General features: G+C 38.7%; 1 protein-coding gene across 6 annotated transcripts in view; it reads right to left on the bottom strand.

The window, feature by feature from the left end:
- Positions 1-685: 685 nt before the first annotated feature.
- The window catches only part of ATP11C (ATPase phospholipid transporting 11C), a 160663-nt gene continuing 133653 nt past the window's right edge, over positions 686-27695 (bottom strand). For 3 of the 6 annotated variants that reach the window (XM_057718387.1, XM_057718386.1, XM_057718389.1), the window contains 7 exons: positions 24958-25085; positions 20262-20397; positions 18048-18113; positions 15243-15346; positions 12205-12358; positions 5903-6007; positions 723-3276 (listed from right to left, as the gene is read on the bottom strand). In XM_057718387.1, coding sequence (XP_057574370.1) covers positions 5906-6007; positions 12205-12358; positions 15243-15346; positions 18048-18113; positions 20262-20397; positions 24958-25085 — 690 coding nt within the window. In that variant the 3' untranslated portion in view covers positions 723-3276; positions 5903-5905. Of the gene's footprint in view, positions 3277-5902; positions 6008-12031; positions 12099-12204; positions 12359-15242; positions 15347-18047; positions 18114-20261; positions 20398-24957; positions 25086-27695 lie in introns of all 6 variants that reach the window. The other 3 variants (XR_009050295.1, XM_057718390.1, XM_057718388.1) reach the window with 3 other exon arrangements.

Below are 27695 nucleotides of genomic sequence, written 5' to 3'. Positions count from 1 at the left end.
TCAGGTCTCACCTCCAAATATAGCACATTTCCCACTTAACAACAAAAAAGAGAGGAAATGCTCTAAATGTAGGTCAAAGACTAACGGGACTAAAAGACCACAGAAATACAGAGACGGAAGTGTAAAAATGTAACGAAATCAGCTACAGCGGACACTTTAGTTTCTTAGGAGTCAAGGAGGGCAGGGTTTTTCAAGGAAAAGGACTTTCACAAGGCCTTAGGTGCAGGCTGAGCAATGACAGAGGGAGGGAAGGGGGATGGGGAGAGAGGTATGGGGGGGGTGAGGGAGAGAAAGGTGTATACACAGACTATTGTAAAATCCCTGCATCTTTGGCTACTTAAGAATCAAATGATTTCAATGGGATGCAGACGTGGACCATGTATCGTACAACCTCCAACGAGTGGGCACTGCCAAGCACAGCAGACTTTCAACACGTATTTGCTGATTTGGCTGGACTTTTATGTAGGCAGCAACCAGATACAGCCTTATTCAAAATTCCCACAAATATTGGAACCCCCCCAAATAAGGTTTTGCCCTCAAGTGCCAGTTGAATGTATGCAGAAATGGTCAGTCTTCTGTGAGTTGTACAGGCAAAGAGGAAATTAGAAACTTATTTCCCATCACCAAATTGCTTCCACATGACTTTTACGTCAAACAGACCTTTCTAAAAAGAGGCTAAAAATAGCAATCGTATCATACCAAAGTTTATTGATTACATCAAACAAAATTTCTGTAATGAAAAAGGCAAGTTGCATTCATAAAAGATGGCATTCACATTCATTATAGAAAGCAACAACGATGTAAAAAATTGCTGAAGTGAAAAATGTAATATTGTAATCCCATTTTGCAAGCTGAAAAATGATTTTGTCAACACTTGCATAAAATCTGCATTTATATACTGCATGTTCTTAAAAAATTCCATCACTAAATTATTATGGATTTTGCAAATTTAGGCTTATATTTTATACTCTTGCTGGTGTAAATGTGTAGATATGGAATTTATGTTTTCAGTTTCGTAGGTAACATCCTCAAACAATGGACAACAGTTGTGAAAACTACAAGGACATTTTGTAGTTCAAAATTATTCAAATGATGGGTATATGATCCTGTTATTACATTTTACCCCTTTCTCTGACACAGAACAAGGTGGTTAGATTGTAGTGATAGGAATAGTGGATGGCTTACTGCAAGTTATTCCATCTGCTAACCCCACGGTAACCATTTTTTTGTTCGTTAATAAAATCTTTCAAAAAGTAAAGTCAGGTCTCTCTCAAGGATCTAGGCCATGATATTGCACATCACTGCCATCGTGAATTTGAGCTGCAGTGTAATGTGTAGCTTATAAGACACGACTCTAAATCCCCCTTACCTGTCTTTCTTCCAGGCTGCAAGGAATTTTTCATGCCACCCGTTATATGTCCACAACGCCAGATATTCTGATTATGTCAAATCTCCAATGGTCTGCATTAAACAAGCCTCTCTAGTTAAGGTGGGATCTTTGTATTCACAGTCCCTATAATTCTCATGTAAAACGACAATAACAATACAGTAACAACTATAAAAACAAGAACAACAACAACAACAACAAAACACTGACAGCTTTCCTGGGTCTGATTTTTTAGCTCTTTGGAATAGGTAAAGAATATATTGACTTGGTTTTCAGCAGACTACCTCAAATACTAGGCTACTAGACCACAGCACACTTAGGAAGGTGTGATGACACCTAACAAAATACTCAGAAATAATACTGATAGATGAGAACAAATGAAATAATGAAAAAGGGTCAGTACTGATGGATTGGTTTCTGATAACTGAAATTATGCCCCTTCTAGAATTTAAGAAAAAAATCACACCTAAACATTAACACAAAATATAAATGGAAGAATCAAATGTGCCATATGGACTTTATAAAAACATCGGTATAGACTGAATCCAATACTTTTCCAAATCAAGGTGCAATACAGACACTAATAATAGTACAGGCATGCCAGAAAGACAACCAAAAATGGAAACTGGTAAGAAAATACCTTTTAAAAGACCATTTCAATCTAGTAGTCAAATGTAGTCACTTATATCCAAAAAAAAGTGTGTGTTTAACATTTAATGAAGACGCGTCACATTTATTTTTATGTTTTAAGTGAACTCCTTAGGAGGCTAAAACCTCCCTCTAGTCCAGTAAGTCAAGGACTTTACCAAGGTGAGTCTCGTGGTTTAGGGTTAGACCCTCGCCAAGTCTGCTAAGAGAGACAACATCCATGTTCAGAGTCGTGCTATGCACCCTTCCTCCTTCCCAAATCGGCAAGTTTAAAAAAAAAGTGCTGCACGTATGCACAGATGCAACCTCTTTCAAATAAAAACCGTTAACAGTTTGAAATTAAGCTATTCTTCCTTCCTCTCCACAAAAAAATTATAAAAGACTGATGTTCAGAATGGTCTTTATTTTTATGTAACTGCAGTTTTGCTCACCTTGCCTCAGATCCCAGTAAAACTAATACTGGAAAAATCTGTTATATCTTAACTATTTTGAGGGGCTAATTGATTGGAAATGCTTTCTTTTCAAATCCAGCAGCCTTACACCCATTAAGTGTAATTCAGAAGAACAAAAATAAATAATTTCTTTTGATTTGTGCAAAAATACTCAGGGTTAACATTCTTTCCACATTTCAAGGTATTTTTGGACAAGGATATTCTATCAAGACAAAATTAGCACGTGGGTGAACAGAAAGGATTAACTATCTGATGCATTGATTTAGTCCTCTTATATTTTCAAGTATTCCTTTCATATGTTGAAAAAAATAATTTAGATTATCATTCAGCAGGAACAAGAAATGTGATCCAAACAGCCTATTTCTTCTGCCAGGCAAAAAAAGTAGTATTAGCAAAATCTATTCATTCCCATTGCATGACTTCTACCTTATACTATTGTATTTAAATCCATTCAGACTTTATGGGTTAAAAGAGCACCCATTTGGTAGTTATTTTAAAGCCAGAAATTCTAATTGTTCTTGTTTTCAACTTTCATATAATTCATAACTTAGAGCTTTGGCCATAACGGCTACTCACAATAACTGTAAATGCTTAAGAGAGTCATTTGGTATTTTAGTGGACAAGTATTTATTCTGAACCTTAGACATAAGATAGTGGTTTAGTTTGTTGCATATCAAGTATCCTGAGATGATAACTTTTTGTAGTTGTTTCTTCATGCTTTCTCTTTTAGCTGTAACCACTGTCAATATGCTTGTAGGACAATAACATAGGCAGTTCAAGATTCGGATTCTGAAAGATTTAAAATATACAGAGTTAAAAGGTTTATTTTAATAATAATGTGAAACCATCTGTTTAGCATTTTCAAAAATAAATCAAGTAGTAAATTTTGTTATGAGACTAAAGCAATTGTCTTAAAGCTGCCAAGTTTTATTCACATGCAGAGGAAAAAAAAGTGACACAATAACCAGTTTTTAATCCTTTCTTCATTTGTCAGCTGAATAGATTCAGACTTGCTCTTTGCTTTTGGATTGCTCCAGTGTTCTCCTAAGAACTGCTACCACTAGGACAGCAGAGGCTTAGCTCACTAAGATCCAATCTAGTCCGCGAGCCCCATAAAAACAGGGACATTTTATGTAACTTTCTATCTCTAGCACCTAGCCCGGTGTCTGGAGCACAGCAGATGCTCAGGATATGTTGAAAGAATGAATTGATTACTACTTTTTGGTTGTGTTAATTATGACAAAGTCTGAAGATATATTCAGTTTTGAAAGATTGTTATGAAAGTACTTTTCCTTTACTTAAAGAAACATGTTTCCTCTCTATAATACTGAAGTTTTCTTTTTGGTAGATCATGTATCTATGAGTCAACTGACTCCGTTTTTCTTATTCATCATCTTTTAAGAAAAGAAACCACAGAAATCTCCCTAAGAAATCTGTAGATGCTTCTTTGTCCTCTAAACACTATCACATGCTATGATCAGGATGGGGCACGACAGGCCAACTGATCAGTGCATGGAACTCACGTGTGTGGAGAAGTGGACGTCCTATGGCAAGGGAGTGAGACTAACCTTGATTCTCCACTCAAAAATCCAACTTTTAAAAACCTGAGTAGTGAAGGGCCTTAAGGGGTGTACTATTTTCTTCCCCTTTTGGTGCACCTTTCTTGCTGTGCTTGGACTAGAAGTCCTTTAGAATACCTTCCATTCCTTTGGATGCTCCATATCCTCATATTAGCTCTTCAGGTAGCAGGGTCAAGGTGAGCCTAACCAAAATAAGGTTGCCATTCACATCAAGAACTTATAAAAGGAGTCAGGCAGTTCCCTTATCAACCAAGGGACAAATTCGGTGGCTAAACTAATTGCCAAATATTTTTCTTGGAAAAGAAATAATGTCATATGAAAATATATTCCTAGAAGAAATAACTACATTAAAAATCAAACAAAGTTTTGGAAAAAACTTCCTCAGTTCTGTTAGGCATTGTAGGAGTTAAGGCCCTGGAGAGACCAAAAGCAGTAGCAGTGTCTGCTACCCAGCCTAGTCTCCCAAACCACAGACCAAGCTAAGGCAAGCAATCCAGGGGGATACCAAATTCACTAGAAACAGTATAGCTGAAATGCACCGCATAGCTTAGGACAAGGCTATCTGGGACATAATGGTCAAAGCCTTTGAAGGCTACTGGGAAGCAGATTCATTACTGAGGGAAAATATAAGCAGGTGAGTCACTCCCAATGGGTAAAAGGATGTCGACTGAGACAAAATGAGTTGGCTTCCAATATAACACTGCAGATGCAGACTGTGATGAACTGTATGAGATAGAAGAACCAATGGCTTCAATCTATTAGCCCAATTTTTATTCTTTGCTGGAGGGTGGGGAAATCGATAGCTGATGAAAAAATGGGCCCATGAGGTGGACTCACAATTGTTAGCCTCAAAGCGAACTGACCTGCTAGGTCATTCATGATGATAATTAATTTTTATGTGGGCATGAAAGACGGCCCTGCCCTACCCTAAGCCATACAGAGTTGTTAACAAGCTTGTAAATCTCATTCGTGAATTACTCTAAATTCCCATGGATGGATAAAAGACCTCTAAAGGTCTGGGGTGACAGAGGCCCCTGCAGTGGGAAACAGAAAACACATACAGGAGTCATTCTGAGTTCAAGGATTCTCCCGTGGCATATCAATTCCTTCCAAGTATTTTTTTGGGGGGAGGGGGTTAATGAAACAATATGTTATAAAATGAACTTACTCACTTTTGGAAAAATTCATTATGAAGCATTATATATGATTAGGCTAGCATCCCCCTGAATGGCTAGGAAAGCCTTTACCTCTGAAAGTTGAAACATTTAGCTTGAATAAAACTTGACACTATAAAAAGTGATTAGAGTAGATTGGTCCATTAACATATACTTGGGGATCAGACATTCACACGGACATTAGGTATATACCTGCAAACACACACACAGCACATGGAGATACGAACACATTGAATTATTTTCACATAATTCCCATAAGATCATGCAATGCTAAAACTGACTTGATATTATACAGATGCAATTTTGGAATATTTATTTTCCATTTTCCAAATGATCTTTTCAAATCAAAATTATATTTCCTGATCAGTATTAACAAGCATTTTCATGTGATGCCATGACAACATGCCCCTTACAAGTGAAATATACTGTACTCCCCTTCAGCTCTGGAAAATGCCTAACATTTTATTTGGGGGCTTAGCAAATTTAAAATATGTATTTCCCCATATTCCAAGTAATGCATCTTTATATTTTTGCAAAGAATAGTATAAAGTTCACCACACCAACAGCAGAGAAAATTTAGAGAATGATATTTTCATTTTTTCTTTATAATGCTGTTAATCTGTTTCTTTAAAGCCAGCCCGCTTGTTTAACACTAGGTACCTGTTACAATATATTAGATTCGTCTGAGAATGTTCGTAAAAGAAGAGGTCTGACTGAAGGTCTGGTGGATAATGAGTCAGATGCCTTTTTACAGCTCAGATCTCTCTGTAATAGTGAGGTAAAGATACTTAAAGCATTTGAGGATTGGTTAACCTACCTGGTGATAAAAATGTAGGAAGAAAAAAATCATTTCCTATTAGACTACTCTTCTGGCCCAAAGTACAAATGATTACACTATAGCAAATGCATAACATTTAAATGACTACATTTAAAGACCTAAGAAAGTCTCCAACTCGAGTTGAATTGTTTTCATGGTAGAAGAATACAGACATTAGTAGTACGTTTGGGTTTTTGAAATGACACTAGTAAGTTATGCAGTAGATGAAGTCAACATGGTTTATTAGTAAACCTTACCATCCTTTTGGTGAACACCTCTGAGAGTTGTGCCGGTACTGTGAGTGTATTGAACAAAGAGAAATTTGTGCAAAACATTCCTGTCTTAGTGAACAGACTAGCTCTAACACGCTGTGGCTTCTACTGTGTACCAGGAACCGATGGGACTACAGACCTACAGTCCAAGCTTTTGAAAATCACTTTCTCTCCAGTGTGACAATTTGAGAAGGTGAACAAATGATTAAAGGAAAATGACAAAATATTCCTAAGTATCAATAGAAGATGTAAAGATGAGTCATGAGAATTTTTCATAAAGAATCAGAAAATGGTGTCAAGCAAATGAGAATGCAAGCAAGTTGGTACATTAAGAAAGGAAATCACCTTATTCACTCCAAGAGAAACTGTGATTGCTGGAAGTTTGAGAAAGCATGAAGATAGTAGATGTTCCTGAGGAAGGGAGGCGTTTCGTTACCTTGTTCACAATTGCACAAAAGGTGGAAAATTGCAGTAGAGAAAAGAGAAATGCAGAAACCAAAAAGAAAAAAAAAGTAAATATTCTCCGAAATGTAAGACATTTAAAAAGAAACCCTGAGAATTTGAAGTCGAAATGACGTTAGTTTTGAAGACGTTACTTTCTGAAGTAAAAGTAGAGTTAGAGTTAGGAATAGTCTATTATATGAGCAAACTATATATCAATTAAAAATTGTTTTGTTAATGGGAAAACTATTTGAATAAAATAATTTAAAAATATGTTTCTCACTGAAGTAAAGCTCACCTCATCAATTCACTAACTTACACTGTTCAAATATCCGTTGACCAGAGAGCTACGCTCAGGGTGCATCACCAATCTATCCTGAAGTAACTGTCTCCCCTATCCAACTGTACAGATGGAACATGAAGGCACAGACTGCCCTTGGGCAGTTTCAGGTGAAAAAGCTCATCAAAACTACATAATGGAAACACTGTTGGTGAAACCACACTTCAGTACCCTTTACCTCTGAACCAATGCTTAACTTCCTTTATTCTAACATAATTTGATCAGTGTCCCCTGCCCCCTGCCTTTTTCCTACAGACTCTTTAAAAGCGTTGGCTGAAGAGCTATGAATTTTTTCTTTCTAACATTAGAAAAAGTAAAAATCGGTAACGAAGTTTAATCAGAAAACCTAAGAGGTTAGTTTCTTTTCCCCCCCTTATTCTGTGCGTGAAGCTATAGACTAATTTATAGACTTGGTTTTGGTACTGCTGAAGCAAAGCAGAAGATGAGTGATCAACTATGGGGATGAGCTTCACGATTCTGCTAATCAAGATTCCCCGCATCATCTACTTAGCGACTAATGGAAATAGGCTTATGAAAAGAAACCGGCTAAAGTAACACATATATCTAGCAGAGTCTAACAAACATTTATACTTCTAAAGGCAAATATTTTAATTTATTCATGTTTTAACATAACTACATTTTTTTCCCATTCATATTTTACCTTAAAGTTGGTGACATGTTGGTAACGTGCAAATTACCAATTGATAAAGCTAGAGAAATAAATATTTAATTTCTGAGAAAAAAATTATAAATTGCTCTGTCTACTATTTTGTGGGCAAAAACCTTGCAACAAGATTAACATGATACCAAATCCCCCGTGCTGTGTTTAAAATACAAGGCCATCTATTTAAGACTGTAACTGAAACACATTTTTGGTGTGCTCGAAACCTCGTTTCCAACTGTTAGAGATAAAAGTATTTCTATGAAGTATAAATTTAGGGGTTAATAGGTTACTTTATAAAGGAAAACAAAAGAAATATGAAAGTACAGAAGGCAGTAGAGAGCATGGAAAAGAGTAAAGCGATAAAAAATTGATACAGCTAGCAATTGGTTGGGGGCGGGGGGTGGTGAGAAGGATGGGAGATAATGCTCTAAAACAGTATGAAATTTCCACATTCCTTTGCAGTCATCTAAAGAGCTTTGCCACTGGTTCAATTAGCAGTTTGTCAAAGAGGCCAATGCATAAAGGTCCACCGCAACAGCCACGATGTTAGGATTCAACTTTATATTTGTCTAATTTAGATCACAAGGCTGTTACCCCTAGAACTCATGTCAGGATTGCAATAGCAGTCATCACTGACACTATTGTTATTGTAAGGATAAACTGTATTCTCCAAAGTGCTTTCTCTGGGAATTTTGCTCAGACACCTGACATTCTTCCTTTTCCTGTCTTCCACACTGAAAGAGCTCCCTGCATAATGGAATGTTCCCTCTTGTTTGTGCAGACATCACATGCAAGGTATGGCCATGTTGCTGGGTCCATTCTCATTAGATTATAGTGTTTCCATGTCTACTAGGCAAAGTCAAGCCTCCTTTTGATCATGGTGGTTTACATGGGGAAACTTCACCTAAAGATATGTGGAAAATTCCTACACTGGAAATAGGAACTGGTATGTACTAGTTGGCCAGAAGATCTAGGTGTATTTTACTGATTAAGAGACAGCCCAAAAATGTGCTTAGAGGGGACACAGCTTTTTGAAATGCCCCAAATCCTAAACTTTAAATTTCCTTTGAAGTGTTATCTGCTGTACCACTGTTCAGTGCTCAATGATAATTTCATCATACACTTGTCAGCAGCATGGCAATGCGGCTTTGCCAATTTATAAGCTAAAGAAAAGCCCTATGATCCTTAATGATGGAATTTTAGCTCAAAAATTAACTACATTGCTGAAAATCAGGGTGTGAAAATATATTTACCCGAGTTGAACGAGTGAGGGAACCTATATTCAAAGATAGCAGAATTCCTTATTATGCTAATATCATGACAGAACTCAGCTGTGGTGGAGGCTGCCATACCAGCCTTTTTACTGGAGGCTTCTGGAGGTAGTGACTTGGACCTTGAAATAGCTCAGCTGTGTTACAAACCATATTATCAAATCTACTATTGTTTATACCTGCTTACAGAAGTGTTCCAAATAAACACCCTTTATAACTCAACTAGAGTGAGAGCTCCTGTGAGCTGGAGCTACATCTGATTCATCCCTGAATGAGCAACACCTAGTACAGCAGGTAGCTTACAGTGGACCCTCGGGCAACGTGTGCTGAATTGAATAGAATTCAACAGAAGGCGGCTTCTGTAATTGTTAAATGTAAATGACTTAGGTTCTTTCTCAGATGCCATAGAGACATTTTCTCTATCCACTGCTGAGTTCCCTTCTTAAAGCAGCTGCCGAGACTCACAGGAGGATAGCACTGGCAGTTTACTTGCCACAGGCATTTCTGGCTCTACATACAAAGGATCCTGAGGCTTCCTGGTTGAAGTCAGGGGGATCTTCTACCTTTAGCACGGGACACACACTCTACCCCATTAAGGGGCCTGTCAGGTATGAGGCTGACTTGGTGTAAAAGAATCTTTTGCCTCTCTTTAAAATGAGGCCAGCATCTTAGTAAGGGATACTGACCAAAGCAGGAAGTCACCCAGGATGCCAGACTGCTGGTCATTAAGATACTCTTTCTCCTTTATCTTAGAAGTGGCCTCTGTGTCTTTGATGTGCTTAACTAGAGCCTTGTGTAAATAGATGTGACTTTTCAGAGTAGTCATGGCTGCCATGTTTCAGTTGGCCTTTATGCATTCATATGCACTGCTTTGCTCTTGCATTTTCTCACAAGGGAGGGGAAAAAAAAAAGCAGAGCTGCTGAGTACTCACAATGTTTTGTCTCATCTGCAAGTCTCAAAATCCCATAGAGTCTGAAAAACCATTTAGCCTTTCAGACATTGGATGTAAAGAGAGATGTTCATCAGTAGGTGGTTCGACACATGTTCACTGGTTCAATGACGACAGGAATGAATGAATGAATGAATGAAGGTGATTATGGAAATTCTCCTGGTTGTTCTAGCATATCAGCATGCCAAGCTATAGCACAGACACTAGAATTCCTCCTATCATGGACATAATCCATGGCAAACAAATTTCATGCTGAACCCTGGAAACAGTCTACGCTGCTAAGTAAAAAGGGCTGCAGTCCAAGAACTCCATGCTTTCGTAAAACAGAAGTTTGGAATCTGCTGCTTGCATGACAAGAAAATGTTTTAAGTCTTTATCTGTGACTACCTTGTAGCACCCCTCCATTTAATGGCCATTTAATTTATATAAAAACATTGAACACATTTAAAATATTTAGTAGCCATTTATTTTATATAAAAGTCACCTCCAGCCATTGTGTAATTTTTTTAAAGGGCCTGAGGAAGAGGATAAGATGATATGTTTGAAGGTTTTGATTTCTGAGATTGTTGTCTCATCCTTAGAGCATGAAGCTGGGTGTGAGCCATTATTTAGCATGAGCTCCATTACCCCAAGTAAGAAAAACACCGAGGAGCTCCTCAAAGTGTACTCTCAAATAAGGAGATCCTTCCTGGACAAATCTCTATTATGACAAGTCACCAAAATATTTCTTACTGTGACATTTTTTTATTTGGTTTCGTGCAAATTGCCACTCGAGCCATTCTGGGAGGACCCTGTTTTACCCCTGTTCATCTGGTATTAAGGTATAATCAGACAAGTAAATGCCACTTTCCCATTCTAAGACTAAACACCAGGCTGAAGCGAGTTAATGGGGGGGGGGGGGGGGGGTGTCTACCGGAAGGATTAGAGATTAAGGCGGTCTCAGCTATGTTAATGTTACTGTCTAGTTCCACCCATAAGGCATGCAGAAGCAGGGAGTTAAGGCCAGTTGTGACCACCTAACTATACAGCGATTGGCCATGTATACCAAGAATCAATGTGGCTTATGCCACTGAGAATCTATTGCTTTTGATTGGGGCTGATATTGATTTATATCATGAAGTTCCTCTCTTATACATCTAATCACTGAAGACTTTCCCACTATCATCATTTCAGTTTCCTATTCTGCATGACACCAACCACTGAAATCTATCAATAGGAAAGAAAAAAAATTAAGACAAACCAGTTTTGTGGCTAAACTGGTTGGTAAATTTAATGAAATAGATCAGGTAGATATAGCTTACACTACTTCTTGAAAATATTGCCTTGGAGGGACTACAAGATCTAAGTGGTGTCACTATGATCGAAACAGGGTTCTGTTTGGCAAAATGAGCTAGTATTGGCAGGAATATGACATATTTAATTAACCTGTTGGTCAAAATTTGCCAGAAGTTTTATTTTTCCAGGCTAATCTACCCCTTTCAGTTTAAAGGCTTTTTAAGAAAGGCTCAAAAGATATCAGACAATGCAGGGCCAAGCTATTAAGCTGACAGAGGGGAATAACTTCTTATTCCCGCAAAAAATTTACCGCATAAGCAGCAAAAATAAAAACACACTCATAAAGTAATCTTGAATTTTTACAAGTGTATTCAAGAGGGAAAGGATGTAGAAACCACATCCAGGGAATTCTCTTTGGTTCAACTATACTGCTGGACAGACAGGGCTAGAAGCAACACAGAGATTAAGCAGCACTATAATTAAAGGAAGGGGAAAGGTTTGAAAGAGGCAAATTGGGATTATCAACTGAAAGAAAAAAGTCTGCAAACAACCTGCAGGGAAATTTCTAAGGTAAAAGCTGGAATGTTGGTGTGGAAATTCCCAGTGTGAAAATTCTAGGCTTAATTAAAAAAAAAAAAGAAAAAGAAAAAAGAAAGAAAGAAAGACTTTTTTTCTGTTTAAAATTCCATATGGAGCATATGAGATACTCCATATGGACTGCTAAAGGTCACATAGAACACTATTAAGGAATCTACTTACCACCTGCATTGGATAACGAAGTTTTTTATTATACTTTTTATGCAGAAGAGGAAATTAAGTGATGAACCTGTAAGGAGGGGTTTAACATGCTGTAACTAATGCAATTCTCTAAAGTTTTTAGTTCACGGCAGCCCCTTCCAAAAATCACGTTATAATATAAACTTAGTTCTTACCCTGGCACTTCTTCTTCTTACATTCTTTAATACAATCAGGAGAATCTCAGGGAAAAGGCTGATAAATATTAGAAGAACTATGGCCAACCATGTGGACACAGAAGATAGCATTTGAGCAAATACGAAATACATTCTCTGTTGTTTGAGAAATGGCCTAGAGTGGAAAGAAAATACATAATGGAAAAACAAATCAGTTCCTGTTATATGAAACACAAGTGTAACTGAAACTGTCTTTCAATTTTAAAGCTGCCGATTGGAGAATATTCGCATTGGAAAATGCTGGAGCTTCAGAGATATTCAAGAGAAATGATGACTAATTTTTATGGTAATGAACATTTTACTTCCTTAACTGTTTTGTTAATGTAAGAAAGGATTTGTGCTCTACATTTGGAAATTTAAGACATTTTTATTTACGACCCCCACCCCAAACCCCTATGTAAGCATAACAAGTACTTCAGAGCTTTTCTCTCTCAAGTGGGAGGAATCTACCATTCTCATCCACAAATATATACTGAGTACCAGTGTGTGCCAAGTAAGTCGACAGAAGAATATTGCTCATCACACATTAAGCCTTGGGTCCAGAAATCTAGGACGCCTTTTTCTGCACCGTTAGGTGGCCACTGAGAAGTCCAGCCAGTTTCCCTTCCCTGCCTGAGCTGAACCACAGACAGCCTCACTAGGTAAGGATGAGTGTTGTCAGAAGCTGAGGGGGAGGAAGTGCAAAGCAGCTGCTCAAGGTCGGGGTATACATCAGACTGTCCTTGGATTAGCAGCCTTAGGTAGATAAGTGGTTGGTCTCATTTTAGTAGATCACAAATAGTGCTCGCTGAAGATAAACTGTTTTCTCATGTAAACACTGATGTTTGTGCACTCTCATGTAACATGATAAAATCAAGCTCGTGGCTCTACATAGATGAGGACTAGACTGTGGAATATATGTGGAATAGATTATGAGCAGAATAGTGAGGTGGAGAAACTCATGAGGTTCGGGGTAAACAATAAAGAAAAGATTTCCACAGGGCTCTCTTTCCACTCTAATTTGGAAGAACACCCTGACTAATTTTCTAGGCAGTTAACTGAGGCACAACAAGGGTCCAGCAGACAAATGACATCTGATCACAGGGTATTCCTTTGCACATGACCCACAATACTCTGTGATTAAAAGCTCCACAGTTTTCCTCTTGATTTTGATGGGCATCTATGGAGTTTTGCAGAGGAGCAGTAAAAAACAAAAGATGCTATTCCTGGATGGGGTTTGGGGCTCAGAAATCATCATTCTCACTGCCCAACCTCAAAGAGGGGTGAGTCCCAATGCCTCAGGGTTGAGCATTTCTGGAGATAAGCCACAATCAGCATTCAGCTGAAGTTTTAGTTTCTAGTCACATTTTGCTGGTTGCTTCACAATATAAATTTTATATTCACGTAGTAGCTCAACTCAGACACGTCTACTTAAGGACAGCGCTAAAGGCAACAAAATATTTATTATCGTTTCATTTTTAGTAAGCATCTCTAATGAACAGAAACAGGTGTGACAATATCGTCAATCATTTAAAGGATTTATTTTAATCAATAAGGAATAGTCTGGAAAGAGTGAGAAACTAGTTTGCTAGAAACATTTCAATTCTAACAACTGTATATTACATTTGGCTGATTAACTTTGATTCATTAGTATATTATTAAAGAAAACAAAGACTTCTTTCAGCTTCATTGCTTCAACAATTACTTATATAGGTGTCAAATAAATGCTGTAATTATACTTTCTGGAGCTGCTACTTCCATAAGTGATTAGCTTTTCCATATTTTTATTTATTGAGGCTTTTATTTTCAAAAGCTTTCCAAAACAGTAAGAGTTTCTTCTAATTAAGTCTCAAGGGACATAAACATGGTCCTCACATCTCTGCGATAACATGGGACGTTTTGTATGTACAATTTTGCTCAAACCAGTGAAACCACGTACTCCTGGAATCTCACCCTACGGCAGACTCTAGTCCTGCTCTCTGCTGCTGGTATCCTTTTTTCTTTTTCTCTGATGTGGACCATTTAAAAAAAAGTCTTTATTGAATTTGTTACAATATTGCTTCTGTTTTATGTTTTGGTTTTTTGGCACCGAGGCATGTGGGATCTTAGCTCCCTGACCAGGGATCAAACCCACACCCCTTGCATTGGAAGGCGAAGTCCTAACCACTGGACCGCCAGGGAAGTCCTGCTGCTGGCATCCTTGTCAGGGGAAGTCAGCAATTAATGAAAACAACTATGATATTTAAAAACAAAATATAGGTCTCTGTGAGTAAGGAAAGGAGATGAAAATCTAACTTATTTTCATTCCTTATAATTCTCCCAATCACAGCTATGTGCCCCTCACTGGACTCTAATCTGCTCGAGGCAGGGGTACAGCCTATTCATTTCTGTATCCCACAGAGTGCCTCACACAAGACGGATTCTGAATAGACATCTACTGAACCAAGATGAACGGAATGAACTCTACATCCAAGCTGTAGAGTCTACCTTTACCTCCCCCAAAACAATGGGATGGTCAAGATATAACCCTCTGAGTATTAAGTGATATATATTCTACATCTTGAGCACATCTGTAGTGAGTGACGAGAATGAGAGTAATATACCATAAAGAGAGAACAGGGTCCAAATGGATAATATTGTATCTACTGGCCAGTATATTGTGTAGAAACTTCACAGGACAGCTATTTGCACTGGAAATCACATGGGAGGCCATGCTAGAAATTAGTTTCACTTCACAGAGTGATGTTTACACATCTTCAAGTTGAAAGATCTGGACAGGGGCTAATAGAAGGGAAGTCAAGGTCTTTTGAGTAACTCGTGCAGTCTATATACTTGCATTTGACATCTTATCTGAAATTAGCAGCATTACTGGCTAGAAGTAACTTCCAGTCCATTAATATTGAAGCCTTGCCATCTTAAATAATCAAAACTTTAAAAGTATAATGTTTGCATATACAATGCACATATATATATGTATTTTTGGTTATGTACATATTACTCACACATGTCCAGTTGCTTACCATATAATTCCTCCCCAGAAGAATGAGAAAAATACATAAAACGCTAAAGAACCCCAAATCACAAAGTGGTTTATCCATGTCCAGAAACGAGTATCCAAGGCAAGCTGAAAAGATACAACACAAGAGACTTCATGATGCATACAAGTTGCACCAGGCAGTATCTGATGGCATTTGATAACTTATACACAATATGATACCTGTGGGAGGATCTAGCTTGGGCCAGGCAACCAGAAGAGAATGGAACTAGAAGAACAGAACCCAGACTTTTCAAAGAGCTCTGCCCTCAGGCATTTAGACTCTAGAGTACAGGCATGGAGGTGTGGTCAAGCAAGTACACAGCTGCAGATGCCTCACTACTGAAGGAAAGCCAAGGAATGAGGTAATGGTAATATCCCGGAGACTGGAGCCCCACGTCCTTAAGTGGTGGCGGTCAGGGAGCTGGTGAGGCAAAAGGAGAAGGCCTAGCTGGTGGAGGCAGGTATACTGAAAAGCAGGAGGAAAGGGAGAGAGTAACTAGGAAGAGAAGACAAACTACGCAAGGAATCGTGAGACCTCAAACACAGCAGATGGGGGTTACTAAATGCAAAGGCAACTAGCTCTACACATCAGGCATCATGGAGCCACAGATCGTGGGTCTATGTCGTGTGCCTTTCGATTGCAAAACCCATATCTACTCCATTAAGTTAATAACATTTTCAGTTGCCTTGGGTTTTAATTCTTTCATGTTTCTTCCAGGGCTGATTGTTTCTTCAGATTGTGGCACCTGGGATTTTCAAATGCAATCTAAAAACAAAAAGTATGGTCCACTCTGCTTGCTTAAAATTTCTGGGCCACACGGCCTAATATCCAGGGGGGCCCTTAATTTTTGAAGAGGAGGTGGTGTCTGTTTTGTTACTTGCTGTGACGCCCTGCTCCTCAGCTCTCTGTTAACAGTCGCTCACTCCTAAACAAGATACGGATAACACTGCTAATGGAGCCCAGTCTTGAATTCCCGCCCTCTGGATGCTAGGGAAGGCCACAGTGATACCCATGCAAAGAGGAGGGAGGGGATGGCTTTTGAGGGACATGTGAAAGATGCTGCAGCAAGGCCAACTTTAACTATGAAGGGCTCTTGGAGGCCCTGGGCCATATGCGAGGCCAGGGGTAAAAGAGGGCGAGGAGGATTCCGTTTCAAATCATGATTCTATGAAACATAATAGTAAATAATGACTAGCATCTATTGTACTGAGCACTCCATGTGCCAGACACCATTCTAACTGCTTTATACGTATTCATTAATTGACTTCTCACAAAAATCCTAAGGGAAGTAGGTGGTACTTTTATCTCCATTTTATAGAAGAGGAAATGGAGGTACTGAGAAACGAGGTCACTTGCCCAAGGACACCCAGCTAGTAAGTGGCTAAACTGAGATGAATTGTAACGTTTTCTTCTGCAGTCCCAAAATATTATTGAAATAGGAGATGAATAATGCAAACATGTTTGTTGTATTCAGTATGAGAGATGAACCAGGTATAAAAATTCAGAGGGGGAATGATTAGAGGTCCTTTGTCAATTATACCTCTGAATCTAGTTCTGACCCCTGGGCATACTGGAATTCATTTAAAGGTACTCATTCCTGGACCCCATGTGAGGTGTTTATTACTGGAATGATCAAAATAATTTGCTTATACCTTCAACTACAAGGGAGTCCTAACTCATGAGCCTCAAGGATATATTCAGCACACAGATTTATTACATGGCTGCATGTTAATGCCAATGAGTTTCCCAAAACTGCCTTTCCTGTATGTTACCTACTCTATGTGCTTGTACATTTCATCACTAATATGGGTAAATTTCAGTGAACACATTAAATATATATATATAAAGATGTCATCACTACCGGGCTCTTTGGCACACATATCTTGCTCATGGACACCTATATTCAACTGTCTTAAGTACCCAAATCCCTTTTAGGACTTTTTTTTTTTAGTTTAATAAACCTCCATATAGTATGCAAATTTTATTATCTATTATTCAACTTTAATGATATATTGTTACAAAAGCCTTGATTTGGAGCATTTGCTGATTTTTCTGTGGTGTAAATATCCCCACAATGAAGAACTTTTTTTTAATTGGAGTATAGTTGCTTTACAATGCTGTGTTAGTTTCTGCTGTACAGCAAAGTGAATCAGTTATATATACACACACACACACACACACACACACACACACACACACACACACACACACACACACACACACATATATCCCCTCCTTTTCAGATTTCCTTCCCATTTAGGTCATCACAGAGCACTGAGTAGAGTTCCCTGTGCTCTACAGTAGGTTCTCATTAGTTATCTATTTTATACATAGTAGTGTGTGTATGTCAATCACAATCTCCCAATTCATCCCATCATCCCCCGTTTCCCTCCTTGGTGTCCAAGGACTGGCATTCTTAAACAGATACATAACTTTAAAAAATATTCAAGTATGTAACATGGAAACACACACATACACACTCACAGCTCATTTATACACCACTTATCAAAACATCTCAAAAATAGCAGGAAAGAAGGAAGAGATTTCCAATGTAAATATGGTATATTAAAAAAACAGAGGATAGACAATATACTGGAAAAAATGGATCATAAATAGTATATAAATGTCCAAATCTCTAATATTACACATAATTTTAATAAGCATTCAAACTTGAATAACAGCTGGCAGTAAAAATAAAGATTAGAAGACAAAAAAGACATATTAGTATAAGACCAGAAAGTATTACAAAAATGGTGTTAAATACATTTGAATAAATAAAAATCTAACCTTCAGAGTTACGGTGAATACTAAGACTGTAAAGACAATGGTTCCAAAAGTCCAGTTTCCATATACCTGAAAAACATTCAACAATTACATGTACCATGAATACACAAGCCTGCTTAAAATAATAAACAGCCAAGTTTAATCTTGTGTGTCACTGACAAAGATTTCTGTATAAATTGTTTAGGAAAATATCTACTCAAAAGATTGGGCCAAAATGCTGGCTTTCACTGTGAGCCTAAATATTCTTGGAGAGGTATACCACATGTGTGGTTGGTAGGGTTTATTTCATGATTCCATGCAGCATAAAACAGGGAACACACTGGTGTGATACAAGCAGGAAAAACTCTATTCTACTAGCAGTAACGTTTATAAAAACAACTCATTTGGATGACTCCTGTCTCTCAAGAGTTTGTTATGGGCTTTTCCTATAGTATAGATCTAAAGATCTCAAATAAGGACTAACTTGCAGACAAATGAACTCACATTTTAAAAATAGAGTATATGATGACAGAGGGTAACTAGACTTACTGTGGTGATCAATCAGTACATACAAATATCGAATAACTATGTTACACACCTGAATCTAACATAATGTCATATGTCAATTATATCTCATTTAAAAAAAACAAATAAAATAGAGTCTAATTTTGTGGCTGTAAATATTAGAGCTGTCAGCATGTGCACGTCAAAGAAAAGCAGATACCACGTATAAATCCAAACGATGGCAATGAATGGCACTTATGCTTACCAAACGCTGTCAAGGTCTGAATGCATAACATTAAAACAGAAAATGAAATGTAAAAGGTTTTTAAAAAATAAAAACAAAAAATTAAGGTTAATAGCAAAAAAAGGATTTGATCAAATCATACATGGTGTTATGTTTAACTGCTGATAGTAGTTCTTATACCTACTGTAATTTTAGCATATTAAAATCTAATTCACTTGGACTTCATGAACTCAAAATGGGTGATGAATCGGACACAGGGTGGTTTGAAGCTCCCCATGCACCACCAGTAGAATTTGCTGAGCCAATGAACCATGTCAATAGAATTGCAGGAGAGTAGAGTCAGCTCTATACAATTTATGTGCCAAATAAATATAAAATAAAAACTCGAAGTTACAGAATCAGTCTTAACTCAGAAGGGACTGAGAAAACATAAAATCTAATGTCTTCTTCTTACTGTTGGGCAAAGGTGACTTGGAAACCTGAACTGACTGGCCTGACACACAGAGAGATTTAGTAGGGCACTCTCCCTGGCAAATGCTACATGTGCCTACTCTAAACTACTAAATCTGTATTTCCTCAACAGTTACTCAGTGATTAATAATCTTAATGGATTCACACTAAACTGATTTGTTAGTCCAAGTTAGAAAGGTTTTAATTGTAGTACCTAATTTCAAAGTATCATTCAAATTCACTAAGCCTATCACTCCTGGAACACATGTTGATTGTCTCAGTTCTAGACACAGTCATTGTACTCAGTAAAGTCTTTCTGAACCTTAGATTTACTTCACATGATTATAAACAATGAATGACCATAAGAAGAAGCCCAGAAATAGCAAAGAACATAGTGAAAGCAGCATGCAAGGTGGTGGGTTTGATTTTCCACTGTGTGGCTCCCGGAAGACCTCACCCCATCGGCAATTCTCTCCTAGAGCACAGCCAGGGCAAGATAACCCCAATGCAGGTGCTGACCTATGTAGTCGCTTGCTGGGAAGACACTGGCAGGATCAGTGTAGCCTTTCTGGAAAACACTATGCTCCCACGTGGAAAGGAAGGAGGAAAAGAAGGGAAGTCCCTAATTATTGGGCAAATACTGCAAACATATGGCAGCTACCCCCTTCCACTCTAAGCACGGAAGGCCACTATGAGTAAGAACTGAGTGGGGACAGACTTTTCTTTTAAAACAGAAAAGCCCTCTTCACATCAAAGTCTGAAGTCCCAAAAATTCTGTTCATCTAGTAAAAATTATAGCCAAGTTAAGCTTCCAGAGGTTTGCACATAAGCTCTCTAGTTCACCGTGCATGCAGGAAGTGATTTCTTACTTCAACACTTCCATTGTTCTAAGGATGTTTGGAGAACTAAATACCATACCTTTAGAAAAATAATTTGCAAAATGATTACAGCTAGAGTATGTGTATGATAGATCCAGTGTCTATGGAAAAAAACTTAAGCCATGCTTATAATACCAAAAGATATAATGAGATTTTTTTTACCTTTGCATTTTCTTCTAAGGAAGAAGTCTGAAAAAGAAAATAAGTCCCAAAGAAGAACACTGTTCCTTCAAATGCAGCCAGAAATGTCCAATATAAGAAGGGGCCCAACTGTAGCATGGCATTTCCAGAAATTTTCCTATTGAGAAATGGGAAAAAACACAAGTTACTGAATCTCTGTAGGCTGTTTATTTATTTAAAGATACAGTGAAACACCAAAGGTGTGTGGGGGGTTCGACCCTGTTAGAATGAAGGGAGCTGCCCTGAGGGACTGGTAGGCTTTTGGTAAAAGGCCAGACCGAGTCACGGGTTTGTCTTTGTGTGATCACCTCCTGTCTGAGGTGTGGGAGGAAGCTGTCAAAGGGCTTCTAAGTTAAAATTCTGGCCACTGACAATACTAATCTCATCAATAATAATTAGCTCTCATTTATTGAGTACTTATTATACACTTATAAAAGTGGGTTAAGAGTTTATATTGTCCTTTTTTGTACACACAAAAACCACATGAGATAGGTATTCTTATCACTACTGTTCACAAATAATGAGCCTCAAAAAGGTGTATCATAACGGTTTCCAAATTTTGATGCACACTGGAATCCCTGGGGGATCATTTTGTTTTTTTGTTTCTTTTTTGGCTGTGTTGGGTCTTCATTGCTGCACCCGGGCTTTCTCTAGTTGTGGTGAGCGGGGGCTACTCTTCGTTGCAGTGAGCGGCTTCTCAGTGCAGTGGCTTCTTTTGCTGCAGAGCACGGGCTCTAGGCACGAGGGCTTCAGTAGTTGTGGCTCTCGGGCTCTAGAGCGCAAGTTCAGTAGTTGTGGCACACGGGCTTAGCTGCTCCGCGGCACATGGGATCTTCCCAGACCAGGGCTCGAACCTGTGTCCCTTGCATTGGCTGGAGGATTCTTAACCACTGCGCCACCAGGGAAGTCCCATCTGGGGATCTTTAAAAACATTAATGCCTGGCTTCCACCCTCATTCTGATTTAACTGGCATGAGGTGTAACCTGGGCAACCAGGATAATTTTAAAACTCCCTAGGCAATTCTAATGTGCAGTAAAGTTTGGGAACCACTAGTACAGCAGTATGCCAGAGTTCACTCAGTTAGTAAGGACAGAGCCAGTATATAACCCTAGATTGACCTGACTTTAAATCACATGTTCTCAACCAAGCTACCGTGTCTTTGCAACTGTAATCGTTAAAATATTTCATTTAATCAAGATTTCTTCCTGGGAATTTAACTTTTCTTAGGTCTTGGGGTACCCTTTATATTTTTAAAATTGAGTCAAATACCATGTTTGAAGCTGTACAGCCATGCTTTGATAAATGGAAGGTGGATAGATCAAAAGTTTAACATCTGTCAAAAATAGCGCAGTCTTCTGTGTACAAGTCAGAATGCTGAATAAGGCTATCAATTCTAACGGGGCAGAGCTGCAGAAAGAAGATGGGTCTGTGCACAGAATTCTTTTGGCTTCTATTTCAAATTCCTCTTAACATTTATCAGAAGTTATGTAATCACTCAAATAGCACACCTGTTGCCAACGCTACCAAGAACCTCATTGGGCTGCAATGAATAAGAAAGACCTTTGTAATGTAAATACGACTGATCCTTGTTCAGCTGGTATGGAGTGCTGAGGGGTGTCCTGAAGAAATAGCAATTATACTAGGATTTCCAAGTGCACACAGAAATCAGCAATGTAGGGGGATGCATAAAGCAACATGCTGCTGTTTGCCCTAGAAAAACTGCAGGAGCAAAGAGGCAGCTGCTTCTCAGAAACAAGCTCTCCCCACAGCCAATAAGTCATGTTCCCAAGGCAATTGGGAACCACATGGAAGGCACCTCCCTTAAAGATCCTTGCCAGGAGGGCCCAGCAACTGCCAGCCAATGAGGCTTTTGAGAGTCACTGACTCAGGCTGAGGCAGGAAGTGGTTCCTGTCTTTCCAGCCAGTCACTGGATTTACATTACACACTGTGGGAAGAAAGGAAGGGGAGTCATGGTGTGTTGGGTTATAGCTGAGGTTTTGTAGCTGCGTTCGGGTGAATGATGAAGCTGCTGCAAACTCAGAGTATGACAGCCCACGCGAGGGGCAACAGGAGGAAATGAAGACTCGGGGAGAGCGGATGAACAGCAGCACAGGCCTGAGCACCTTCATTTGATGGGAGGCAGCAGGTGTACCAGGACCTTTCTTTTGCCTTTTAAAGTTGTAGAAGAAACAGACTATGCCTCTAACCCTCTATAAAAGAACTACAGTTTACTTTTCAAATTTCTCTCAAAAAATATGAAAAGATCTAATTATGTCACATTTCACATCAAAACTTTTGGTAAACACCTGCGTCACTAAGTCCCCGAAGGTGGTATCTGTAATATGCTACACAAGGCCACAAGTAACATTAAGTGGTACAAATGCAGAGAGTCACGTATGATGACTAGAGCTTCCTGTTTACAAAGGAATGCTCAGAGTAGCAGAGCGATCTCCAGTACAGTGACAGGCTGACAGCAGTGTCTCATTGGAGCAGGCAGGCAGGAAGCTGCATTTTGGGCTGGGTGATAGGTATGCCATGGTTTTCATTTCTCCATCAGATGTGGCAAGTATACCCTCTATACAAAATTGTTTAAAAGTTCATGACCTACACCTGCGTGTGGTAACTAAAACTTCATGGAAACCCTTACTATAATTTGTAGTCAACAGCTTGCTTCAAGTTTTCAACATTCTTAATGTATGAGAGCGCTCAGCGTAGCCCTGAAGTTATGTGGAAAAGAGTGTTAGAATAATAAGATTAATGGCCGCCATCTATTGAAAACTTACTCTGTGCCAGGCACCACTAGGTTCTTACATGTAGTCACTCATTTAATCCTCCCCAAAACACTGTGATTAGATCTATTGTTACTGAAGAGGAAACTGAGGCCCATCTCAGTCAAGTAACCTGCGCAAGGCCACAGAGTCACTGGCAGAGCTGGGATCAGAGTGCAGGGGATTAGCTAGAGCTCTTGCGGGGACTGAATGGGAGGCAGTTTGCTCACTGCCACCCAAACCCCTCTTCAACCAGAGTAACTGCACTACTGATCCTCACTTTAGTTGCTGTCTGAAGACAGAACACTGCTGCTCAATATTTGAAAACCACCAGCCCGTGGAAAAGAGCACAGGGCTGGTCATCAGGAGGATAGAAGTCTGATCTTGCTCTGGCCTCCTGTTATACCCTGTGTCCTTAGACAAGTCATTTCTGGGACCTGGGTCCTTATTTTTTTAAAAAAAGAGGGTGTGGGAGCTGATGCTCTGGAAGATTTGTACCAAGGTTTCTACGATTCCCCTATAGATCTAACTATATCCTTTGCAAGAAATACAGGGAAAGGCAGAACATGTTAACGTCATGAGGAGGCAATCAGCAAACTCTAGATTGGAGGAAACGGTACAAGATAAATGATCCGGCTTCCTGACAAATAAATTGCCAAGTTAACCTACAGATTAAAAGAGTCTCAAGAGGCATATTAACCAAATGCAATATATGGGCCTTACGTACTGTTTCAAACAAGCATGCTATGAAAAGAAAATGAGTCAACTGGAAAAATTTGAGCACTGACTGGGTATTTGATATCATCAACTTGTTACATTTTTAGGTATGATAGTGTACGGTTATTTTTAAAATACCAGTACATGTAAAAGATACATGCTGAAATAACTTTTATATAATGTTTGATATTTGTTTCAAAATAAGTCCTTGATAGAGAAGACAAGGTTATTAATGAAACAAGACTAGCCCTGAATTGATCATTGTTAAAGCTGAGTGGTAAGGACAGGGAAGTTCACTATATAAATAGTATTTTTGCTACATTCTTTACATGTTTTAAATTTTTCATAATAAATACCTTTAAAATAACAAATTTTATAAACCTGGTTAAGTCTAACAACTCCTAAATGTGAGTTTTATGAGTCATTCCGGTTAAAGACATCCCTTAAATTTGTGTGCCTTCACTTTGTACAAATGAACCACACCCAAGTCTCTCTATTGCACTTGCTACCCACTATTCAGCAGTGCTTACAACCTGCTGTAAATTAACATCTTTATCCTTAGCCGTAGGCTTCACTTATAGAAATCCAATTTAATCAAAGGTTAAGCAACTGGGCCTAGTGCCAAGTCCCTCATCCATAGAGAAAAGCATCTATTGCCAACTAACAAAATGAATATGATGGCTTGATGAGTTAATTGTTTTCTTCAACAATGCCATTTTAGAATGTGGCTAACAAAGCAGGGAGGCTTTGTTTCAGGGGCAGTTTGCAAGACAAAGCCTAACATAACATCATCAGTTCAACCCAATACAGGTAGGAATCAATACTCTATAAACTTACCAAAGATCTTTGTGTGGCCCTTTTTGGGGAAGGTGGGGATGGTGGGGTGGTGGCGGCGGGTAGTTAAACTATTGTGACTTCATGTAAGACACTAGAATTCTGTGACAATGTAGGCAAAGTTTTAGGAATTACTGATTTTGAACTAAATAATTCGCACCCATTCAAGTACAGGACATATACCTAAGGAAACATTTTCCGCTGGGTTGGTCTGTCTGGTTTAAGTAGCTAAAAATTTAAAACAGAACCATGTAATCAAACCGGGAGGGGAGTTCTGTGTCCTTCCTACCTGCAGATAAAATGAAAGCCACAACTTTGAAAGTCTGAGGGGGTTTTAACTTAAATATGTTCCACTTACATATACAACCGGGGATCTGAGGTCAGAGTGTCAATGTTGATGTGCTGTTCCAGAAGACTGTAGGCCAGGATGGGCAACGACGTGAAGCAGATATTGTACATCGTAAGGTAAGCGGCATCATACAGCGGCTGTAACGACAACCCACACGAGAGACATAAACGTACTGTAACCATCATCTGCAAGATGGTATTTATGTGTTTAGAAAAATCACAAGCTAAAACAAGATGGTTTCCTTTCACACTTTTTGTGAAAGCAAAGGAGGTTTTGTAAATAAGGTTACTCTGATGACTACAGAAAAGAAACTAACATATTGTAATGCATCATATTAAGATACCCTCCCTTTAAAAACAGGATCTTATTCAGAATGTTTACATGCTAGAAGCTCTGTTTCTAACAGATATTAACTAAGAACTTTTCAAAAGATTTTCAGTGAATGAAGACCAATTAAGTATAAGATTGCAACCCCTTAGGGAAACTAAATATAAGCAGTGGCCAGCCTTTTAGGGTTAATACTTTACATGGCTTTAAATATCACTATCACCTTCTCTAGACTATGTTTATAATATTGAATGTGGCCATTTACTAAGGGTTAAATAAATATATTCACAAAAACCAAAGTTAAAGATATTCACATGGTCATGACTCTTTCTGGTCCTGAATTCCCTAGGCTCCAGACCCAAATTTCCAACTTCCTGCTGGTTGTCCCCTAGGACAACCTGCAATTCAAAATGTCGAAAACCAGACTCATTAACTTTCCCTTTAAATCTGCTTCCTCCCATGTTCCCTACATCTCAGTGAGTGGCCCTACAGTGTTTGTAACCCTCGTATCTACCTGGGTGCCTGGTACCACTTAGGTGCTCAAGAAATCTTTTAAAATGAATGATTCTCTTCCTCCCTCACTAGCTATTCCTTCTCAGGCTCCTCTTCTCCCTGAGCCGTCTGTTGGAGTGTTCCAGCACTCGGTGTTTGGAACTTACTTGCTCTCTAGGTGATCTCATTCAGTCCAGTGGTTTTAATACAACCCATTCACTGAAAATTCCCATATCTAGCCCAGACCTGTTCCATATATCCAACTGCCCACTTGATATCTCCTCTTGGGCGTCTAGCGTATTTCAAACTTAAGTCCAGGACTGAATTCTTGACCTGCCTTCACCTTAAACCTGCTCCTCCTGAAGTATTCCTCATCTCAGGAAAGGGCAACTAAATCTTTCTGATCAACCAAAACCGAAATCTTGGATTCATCCTTGACTCTTTTTCACAACTCACATCCAATCCATTAAGAAGTGTTTACTGGCTCCACTTTCAAATACATTGAGAACCACATCACTTCTCCGCCTCTCCACTATGACCACCCTGCAAGCCTTTAATTGATCTCCCTGCTGCTGCTCCTCTCGATCTGCAGTCTATTCTCAACACAATGGCCCAAGTAGCTCTACTAGAAAATAAGTCAAATCAAATCATTGTTTTGTTCAAACCCTCCAGTGGATCCTTTTCTCTCTGAAAGTAAAGAAGCTCCTACAACGGTGGGGCTATAAAGCCCCACTCAATCTGGCTTCTTACCTGTTATCTTCTCAGTGAGACCAACCTTGACTTAACTTGCCACTTCCTCTCTCGAACACATTCCCCCCACCCCCCGCCCCTGCCAAATAGTACTAATCACCTTTTAACTTACATGATAAATTTCTTATGTTTACTGTCTCTCTCTTCACACTAGAATCTAAGCTCTATGTGGGCAGGGATTTTAATTTATTTGTTTTATTAAAAGCTGTAGCTTGAGAAAAAGCAAAGCAGCCCCTGACATCCAAGAGCTGGCCTGGCACTCACAGCTAGGCCTCCGTGCTCTGTAGAACATGAACAATTTCACAGAACAGCAACATCACAACAAGGCCACTCTGTGACCTTGATGTATCGAGACAAAAACACTCTATAATCACATTTCAACACAGACAGAATACAAATACTGTCCAAATCACAATAATGACCAACATCTACATTCTGGCTAATTTGGGTGACTACTGCTTCTTGAGCAATGACATGTTGACTTCCTGGATAAGACTTACTAACACGCCCAGTCATAAAATCACTCCCATTTGCTAACAGCACCCAGCAAGGCCCTACTCCTTAAGCCCTTCTCCAAACCATCCAAATCTTATAAGACTTTTCTAACATTCTCTTCCCAAGAGGCCTTACTATTCCTCATGGTGTACATTCTTTCTTGTTGCATTGAGTAATAAACCTAATTTGATCAACTACAAGTGTTTTCCTGGGTTTGACAATCTTGAACTCCTAGAACAGACCTTGGCATGCAGAAAGCATTCAATAAATATTGGATGAATGAATGACTAGAGATTGGAAGCTATAACATATTTGTAAAGGACTGATCTGACATTGTAAATATTCCTTTATTGAAAACAATATAAAGGTTTTTATAATGAACCTTGTTTTGATGAAAATACTTATTGAGTTCAGTATTTTCTACACAGTGCTAGATGTTGTCATACAACCACTGTCTGTGACCTGAATAAATAATATCCCATATTCACACGTATTTTTCACACATATAAAATGTTTTTGATTAATAAAATGCATTTAAATGTGATACAAATTAACACAATTATGCATTTTTCAATCAATGGCTACTAAAGATACAATTACTATCATAATGGAGGTTGACCCAAAAAGGTTGGTAACAACTTGAATAGAGCATCAGTTCATTCATTAGTTGACTTCAAAAACGT

Source organism: Hippopotamus amphibius, chromosome X, assembly GCF_030028045.1.
Source record: "Hippopotamus amphibius kiboko isolate mHipAmp2 chromosome X, mHipAmp2.hap2, whole genome shotgun sequence".
Lineage (NCBI taxonomy): Eukaryota > Metazoa > Chordata > Mammalia > Artiodactyla > Hippopotamidae > Hippopotamus > Hippopotamus amphibius.
This window is presented reverse-complemented; position numbering and strand designations above follow the sequence as displayed.